This window comes from Montipora capricornis, chromosome 6 (genome assembly GCF_036669925.1).
Source record: "Montipora capricornis isolate CH-2021 chromosome 6, ASM3666992v2, whole genome shotgun sequence".
Lineage (NCBI taxonomy): Eukaryota > Metazoa > Cnidaria > Anthozoa > Scleractinia > Acroporidae > Montipora > Montipora capricornis.
The window spans coordinates 38,996,231-39,004,843 of NC_090888.1; the positions used below are offsets into that span (position 1 = coordinate 38,996,231).

Here is an 8,613-nt window from a genome sequence, read left to right on the forward strand (position 1 = left end):
GCCAAGAACTTGGAATGTTATAGGAGACAAATCTTTTAACCACTTCTCCAATTCTCAGGTCTGTGCACTGGGTTTTCACGCAACTTGAATGGAGACACCATGTGATCCACCAATATGGCGGCCGGCAATCAACGAAAACATCTGGAATTCACTTCAAGGAAAGCGCTCACTGTTCGCTCATGAGATAAAATACATGTGCATGAACACATCTCCTGATGTAGTTGAAAGGCTCAAACTGCTGAGATTCAAGGGATAGACATTTTTTCCAACCAAATAGCTTTGTGTCATGGTGTCATGCAAGGTGACAATCGGAAATTCAAAATGCCGTATTTTGAAAACGAAAGACGTCACGGAACTGGAAACTTGCGAACCGTCGTAAAATTTAGTCGTGTGCTCCTGATATAATTGAACATCGCCATTAAGCTTCCCTTCAGCAGCATTTCTACCATTTAGGTAAGCTAGTTTAAGTGTCAAGTGTATTTAGCGCTGAGGCACTAATAGCCCTTTTCACGGTTAGTTTTTCTCATTTGCATTACAATTCAATCTAGCATGTATGTGAGGCAATTTCGGGCTATTTTGTAGTTTTAACCCGAATTTGCCTCTCATCCACGTTAGATTACATTGTAATGCAAATGAGAAAAACTAACCGTGAAAAGGGGACACTACAGAAATTAAATCAAATCAAATCAATACGAACTCATATCAAATCACGGATTGGCTTTAGAGGAGAGGAGAGAACCCGGAGTACCAAGAGAAAAACCTGTTAAAGCAGAGTTGAGAACCAACAAACTCAACCCAGATATGACGCCGAGTCTGGGAATCGAACCCGGGCCACATTGGTGGGAGGCGAGTGTTCTCACCACTGCGTCATCCCTGCTCGCTGCTCCCTGCTCCCTGCTAAAACTGAAAGTTTTAAATCATTTAGACAATTCGAAAAAGCCAAGGCTTTGTTGCTGATTTTTTTAATTTATAGGAATCTCAGTGCTGCTCTACCGGGTGTGCTTAAACCCTTTAAAGTTTACCTTCCAAACCAAAGTCCAGTACATGAAAACTGAAGTGATTATTTGAAACCTCGAAAGATAACACGTCAAGGCTTTCTGAGTTGATTAGAGGTGATTATCATAAGTTTTCTGTCCCTTTGAATTCATGAAATTCTCAGTTTTACACTTTTGCAAGCGAAATAACAAAAAGAGTTTATCCGTCAAAAGGATGAATGTAGAGGGAAATGAGGAAAGATGGAAGAGATGAATGAACGAACAAACGAACGAATATTCGTCAAAGGATGAAACTGTTCGAAACTCACATGGTTGGTTGTGAATCTGCGGAATGCACCCATAATATCAGCGGTTTGTCCATGGATGGCTGTTGTAGATTTCCATATGGGTTTTCCTTTGTACTCTTTTTTTATCTCGTCTACTAATGCCCTAATGACGTCTTGGTAACTCTTGAAACTCGTGGTCTAAACAAAAATTTCAGTAACAGCGAAAATTAAATGGCGGCACATAAAAATTAATGTATTGAGCTCTCAGTTGTGAAAGTCATGAAAAGAAAGTATTCCAAATGGTCATAGAAGTCAGAGACAAACTTTAGGTTATATAACTTTACGGCTGTTACCTGGTCTATATTGTAATTCCAGTGAAACAAAGGTCACGTTTATCAGAGATCAAGTTTGCTTCCAAGTACCATATTATGAGTAAATCCTGGTAATTTAAGAACAAATGCTTTACAAGTCTTCTCGCTAAACCGTAGATTTAGACGGTGATTTGAGTGGACGTTATGAATTTCGGGGTGTTACGTCTTAGAAGCAACGGCATCGGCATCATTTAAAGGAGGGCTAATAGATAAGTTTTTCAAGAAACTACACATCACAAATTTAATCAAATTTCAAACATTCAACTAGCAACATTTGTTGGTAAAAATATATCGCGTTTGCCATGAATTAATACCTTGATGTAGTGTGCTCCAGCGTTCAGCAAAAGTGCACTTTCTTTGTCCATATCTTTCCTGAGAATGACTTGACGAAAATAGTCCAAAACTCTTGGAACCTGCAAGTTCATCTCAGCGCATGTTTCTGTCTAGATGAAAATGAATACAGAGTTTAGGACCTTTGCGGTAGTTCATTGTGATCCCATTCGGTAAGACAGAAGCCGAGGATCTATTCTTTTGTTTCATTCGATCTCGTCAATAACTTGTGTATAAAAGTAATAAAAATGACAATTACTAAATCAGTGTAAGTTCCTCACCCTCGCTCTGTTTGCATCTCCCTGGCAGTCATGCACTAGCACAGGCTAATCGAAGATCTTGGAAAAGCTGGTTGATCTGGAAGTCGCATTTCCGTTGCAAATATCTTTTTGGCTATTGTGGACTCTTCCGTGCAAAACTAAAATTTTGTACTAGATGTTTCCTTGGATAGAGCAGTTTTCACCCACAGCTTCCACGCTTATTGGACAACTGGGACGAGGGGCTTGTAGCTAAATCATACAAAGCCTGGCATGATAATGTTTTGCTTACCAGATGAATTTTCAATGAATAACAATTTCTAACGAGCGCAGATGTCATCGGTACCATAATCATTCTCAATTTCAATAACAAATTGTTCGTCAGGTTGAAGATGTCGATTGAATCACATGTTGCAAAATTTCATTTTAAGTAGATCCGGGCTATTATATAGAGAGAACTCACTAGTTCATAAAGTGTCTTAGGATATATCCAATTGTATGTTACGTTACACTCCTTGAACACATCAGTACATAGAGGCCTCGGAGGAGAGGTAATAGACTCGTAGAAGTAATAACTTAACGAGTCGCCGTATACCCAAAATACACCGCGGCCAGTCGTATGATCGTGCTGTTTTCCATGGTTTCGCATTATTGCGTTATCTATAAGAATAAAATAATGGTCACATTTAGAGAATTTTCACTATTTCCTACATCGGACTGTTCATTAATGCCCATGGGCGGAATTACGAAACTTGTACGGTAGCAGACATGCTAAGGTACTGTAACATATGAAAGCTTAATTAAACAAGTACACGACATCATTTGAACTTGATGAAGCTCATAAGCGAGCGGCTTGTTTTACTGAATTCCACTTTACAATTTACTTGACACCTGCCCGGTATTTTCGAGTTGATGTAAGGTTTCCACTGGTTATCATTCCCCCATCTTCCGAATCCGTCCCACACTAGGTTACACTGGAGACCACATTCATTATCCGCTTCTCGCATGTACTTTTGGATTTCTGGGAAAGAAAAATAAATGCAGGCGTCTGCATGAATTGATGTTGTGATTGAGTTGGCTTGAACGAAAGTTACAAATTTGAGCATACTCATTTTGTTCGCATTTTGGCCAGATATGCCCAAAGACAATTAGATGCGCTAATTAGGAAGAGTCACCTTGTTCTTCTCCCCAACCGTTTAACGTCACTGGTGTCAGGGAATACTGACACTGAGTTAACGTCACAAAGTGTCCCCAACTCTGCTCCTCAATCAACGAGAGGTAAATAGAGAATATTACATAGCCGCGCGGAGATGCGAAATTTCTCTTTTCACGAAAAATATTTCAGTCGTTCGCTGCGCGCACTCGTGAAATATTTCTCAACACTCGAAGAGAATTTTTACCACAATTGCTTGTAACCTCGCAATCTGATTGTTTAATTTACCGTTGATTGGTTAATTTGCCGTTGTCGATAAGAGTCTAGACAATGCTCTACGCGTCATGCTCACGTCAATGTGAAATGAAACATTTTAAGAATGGAAATGATCCAAACTACGAATGGTCAAGGATCCAATTAAGTACGAAATGGATTTTCTTTTGCTCTTTATAGAACTATTGAAAGGTGTAAAGTTGCATGAATTACAGGTTGGTGATGGTATTTTTTCAAACGTTTTCTTACCCTTCTCATTGAGTCGAGACCATTTGATATCGAGAGTTGTGTGTTTAGCACTCAACAGAGGTTTGTTGATGTAGCCCGTCATTTGAGAGAAGAGGTCTTTGCTGAGGTGCACGTTCATTAGTTTCCCCGAACAATGAGCTGTCAAAAAAAGAAGTCAACCTTTATTGAGGGTGTCATTATTACGAGATTAATGCGAGATTAATGCGACATAAATCAACTGTCGTTGGAATACGCTTATGAGTGTGATTTGATTTTCGATGATTTGATTTGATTTGATATCTGTACAGCGGTGTCCTCAATTAGTGCCCCAGCGCTAACTAAAGTTGACACTTAATAAAGTTAATTCATTATAGTTCATTATTTCCAAAGTCACGAAATACTGGTCTATAAATGGCCAAACATTTTGTGCCCGAGGAGTGGCATCCATTTGAATATTTTACTTTCCTAAACGAGTTACCAAGTTTAAGGTAACTTTGCTTCTCTACTAGGCCTCATTTTGCTGATTACCCAAATTAATGAAACTTGTTTGATTCCAGCTCATTTCTTGCTTTAACGAGGAAGTCAAGAGGGATATGGGCTAGTCGAGGCCAGTTAAATGTGTGCTTAGTTACCTGGCCTTTAAATGAAAGAGAGGTTCGAATTCGCCTCCAAAAAGGTTATTTACTTAATCTTTGGCGAGTGTTGCGCAGTCGAGAATGAGGGGCTTGATAACTGGCTTTGAAACCAAGCTCTTCAATTTTGACCACTAAGGAGGAGCTAACTGTTTGCAGGTTTTGCTGGAGTTGACCTTATTTTGGCACAAACGTGTTCCCTTAGAATGCTTTTTAATAAAACCAATGTGTTCTGTATGAAAAGGCCAACTCTCGCCTGGCTGTAACCCATTGTCCACGTTACTGAGGCCGTAACTGTTAATCGGTCAGGCAGAAACTTGCGGCTTCCGTGACCACAAACGGAAGCTTTACTGATTTGTATATAATCGTTTTGCATGTGCAACAAGATCGTTTGTCCAATTTTACTAATAATATTGTGCTTGTGTGTTTTTAGCCATAACTAGGCGGAAAAATGTCGCTACTAGCTCGCAATGGTGTCTTTGTTATCACGTGACCTGTTCGTGTCTTAAGACATCTGTTTTGGATTAAATGCAAGATGTGGTTTACCAGTTGAAAAATCTCAGAATATGCTGAAGAAGTGGACCTTTGCTACGAGATGTTTGACTCATATGAGCAGTTGAGAAAATTTGTAGGAGAAAAATTGAAACCAAACGATAAATTTAGTAAATTCCAAAGCATTTACAGAAGAATGGGTAAAATATATTTCTGTTCTTTTAACCAAAGTTTACAAATACTTCATTCTGGGCCAGTTTGCTTAAATTGCTGAATGTTGTTGAGTAAAACCTCATTGATTGTAATGGCAACTGTTATCATCCCAAAAACAAAGCTTTGTAGATAGTTTCAATCCAGTTTTTTACTATATGAATCCTGGAGTCGCGAAGGCCTCATGGACGGAGTTATTATCTGGATGGATGACTTGGAAATACCCCGTGCTGTCCGCATTGGGAGTCAAGGTTGGCGTAATGGTCATCATCTGTGCCTCCGACCATGTGCAATTGTATGTGGGCTGAATTTCAGTCTATCTAAACCTTAGTCGAGGGTTTTTCTCTGGGTGCTGCGATTTTGCTCCCACATCAATGTCGACTCCCAGCAAGAGAGGATGAGGGAAGAGAATCAGTGACAAGTTGCTTTATCCCGTGGATAAGTCACTATCCAACAGTTTCAATCTGTGCAAAGCTGGATTTGGTATTTGCTCGCGTAACTGTGAATTTGCATACTCTAAGCACATCTATAACTAAAGGCGTGTTCGAAAACCTTTGTCATTGTTTAACGTTAAGTATATTTTACATTATGGATAGCGACTTATCCAGTGGATAAATTTATACAGCCTTTGAACAACAAGGGCCAGGTGTCTTCCTTAAAATAGCCGCGCATCATGACCATGGGCTAAATTTAGCCGTGATTATCACTGGAAGAGACCCATGTATTTTTGATGTGTTCTCTACCCTCATCCTCTCTTGCTCACAACTAGTTACATCTGCCTTGGATGCTGCGCTCCGGCATCAGTCATTGACCATATATTAGATGACAGAAGCGCCTTCTTTATGTTTTTGGCCCGATCTCGTTGATCTGTGATCTTCTTATTTCCGACCCTAAGACTGCAAAGAAGATGGTTCTCAGATGTAAAGTAGTGCTCTTTTACTTACCACTCTAAACTCTTCTCTTTAGCTTACCATTTTTGAACCACTGAATAGGGGGATCAATGAGTCCATCACACAATGTATAATCCAAAACCATATTGATTTTGTAAGCACCAGGTTCTGTTATCAGGAAGAGAACTTCGTATACTCCATTGTTATGGTCAAAAACTGTTCCTGCTAGATACGAAGGTCCTTCTAGATATACTCTCCAAGAATCACCGCCTATCGTCTTTTTATGAGCATTGCGGGTACGGGATTGTACAAAGAAGCGACTGTATTCCCCCGCTGGGCGAATTTGAACTTCAAATATTTCACTTTGATTTGGCGATGTGGCTAATCTGAAATTAAAACCATAATTTAGTATCGCTGTAGAATGTACTGTACGTTACAGTAGCATTCCTCTCACAGAGAATGCATGTTAGAGCATTATAATTTTCTGTTCAGCGAAAAGCAATTACCAGTCATGATAGGAAGAAGATAGGCTTTGGCGTTTGCGCACTTGAAATTTCAGTCCAAGAACAAGCTCAGTTTGAGTGTCGATTAGGATAGTGGACGTATAAGAATCTAAAAGTATAAAAGATGGGTTTTCGATGATTACATGCCAATGCTTTGTTTCCATCCTAGCCTTATAACAGGATTGAAGCGATTCTTTAATTCGCTGTCGGACTGCCACCCGTCAAAAAATAAATAAAATAAAAATAAAAGAAAATTATTAAGCTAGCGGCACACTCAGTTCTCGAAAGCTAAATAGACAGCGAAAATATGTTCCACGATAGAATGTCTCGGCGGCCACGAAGCCAGGCTAATTACTTTCTTGTATGCTGACAGGTCTACTATCGACTTTATATTATATGGCAACCGATTTCGTCTTTCTGTTACACGAACTTCGCCTTCATATCGCTGATGAAGGCTTCAGCATTAGCCGAAACGTCTTTTGAAAAATATCAAGAGTGAGTGGCAAACCTTTTCCCATAGAACTCACAAAATCAACCAATTCGCATGATAATAAAACCATCCCGAGGCAGCTTAACTCCTCATCATTTTTTTCATGAAAACTTGACGGGCTCCAGAAAATTATACTCTGAGGCCGTCTTTTTGCAATTTTGTTTGATTCTTTAACAAAATCCCACTTAGAAAAGGCGTAGTTTCTTAGTGGTACACTGGCGATAAATTGTTATTCACAAGTAAGGAACAAAATCGAGACTGTCGTAGCGCAACGACTTATCCAAAACGCAAGTCACGACTAACAAGTGACCATTGACAACCTGGTTCTTTCACACAGTTAATTAAAGAGGGCAGAATTCCTGGTGGTTAGTTAAATGCGTGTACTGTCGTCCAGTGACTAAGCACGAGTAGTCATGTGATTTGAACTTACGCTTCATACTGTTTCTCAGTCAGTCTTCTGAATCGGAGGTCTTCACAAGGCTTTTTCATACTTTGCCAGTCTAATCTCCATTTTCTCTGTCGACACCAGTTTACTTTAAATTCATCATAAATTGAAGCTCGAATAAGGTGAAAGGAAAACATCCAGATAATAATAGGCCATGTTTTCCAATAGTATTGCATGATAAGTATGGGCAAAACCGAAATGAATTTGTAGGTCTAGGCCGTCCACTTCGAGAAAGTATGACAATTTTCTCCTCTTAAGAGCGTTTTCCGTTTGAATACTTTATTAAAGCTCTTGAATGCCATTTTAGTGGGTGAAATGTTAAAATGTTGGTACAGCTTTGAAAATCGAGCATCATTTCATTATTGATGCTTTTGTGGGCAAAACGTTTGGTGGACTATTCTTCCCCTTTCTGGTTAAAGTGACGCTCCACTTACTTTTCACGATTCTCCAAAATCACTTCTTACTAGAGAATCTGACTAGAGAAGGCTAACCTGGCGCCTATGGCTGATATCTTTATTCAAATGAAGCTAGTGGCTTGGTCTCGCAGAGAGTTGGACTTTGCTAGGCTTCTCAGGCAGCTGTTGTCTTCCCAGTTACGCGATGCAGAGAGAAAACAATGACGGTTCAGGCTAAGATTCAAGGACGCTGTGAAAAGAAACCTGAAGCGGACGAACATTTCAGAAAACAAGCAGACTAAACATCGGCCATGAGATAAAAGATAAGAAAACATCTCATACTGGAAAATATGCAAACTAAACATCGGCCATGTACCCTGGGTGCCAGAGGAATTTTTTTTCAGAGGTCGGTGAGAACGCTCAGTGATTCCAAATCAACGATCGAGGACGAAAAAAAATTCATCTGGTCGCACGACCCCGGAACCTCATTTCCATGCGAAAAGATAGTTCAGATTTCCCGTCAAACCAGTTTTGCCCGCCAAGCTGGGACTGCTTCCCACGGAAGCGTATAATTTACAAACATCCCTGTAAATTGCGATTACAGTGATGGCTACTCATTTCAACAGCTTTAATAATTTTGGAGCAATTTTAACGACGTCGTAATGATTGGTGATTTATTTGAT

The 8,613-nt window shown here is 39.7% G+C and overlaps 1 protein-coding gene across 1 annotated transcript in view; it reads right to left on the bottom strand.

Moving 5' to 3' along the window:
* Positions 1-7,734, bottom strand: part of LOC138050489 (uncharacterized) — a 13,377-nt gene extending 5,643 nt beyond the window's left edge. The window contains exons 1-7 of the mRNA XM_068896811.1: positions 7,521-7,734; positions 6,179-6,483; positions 3,895-4,032; positions 3,115-3,240; positions 2,683-2,879; positions 1,947-2,075; positions 1,304-1,459 (exon numbers count right to left, since the gene is read on the bottom strand). Coding sequence (XP_068752912.1) covers positions 1,304-1,459; positions 1,947-2,075; positions 2,683-2,879; positions 3,115-3,240; positions 3,895-4,032; positions 6,179-6,483; positions 7,521-7,711 — 1,242 coding nt within the window. The 5' untranslated portion in view covers positions 7,712-7,734. The remainder of the gene's footprint in view (positions 1-1,303; positions 1,460-1,946; positions 2,076-2,682; positions 2,880-3,114; positions 3,241-3,894; positions 4,033-6,178; positions 6,484-7,520) is intronic.
* Between the last annotated feature and the right edge of the window lie 879 nt (positions 7,735-8,613).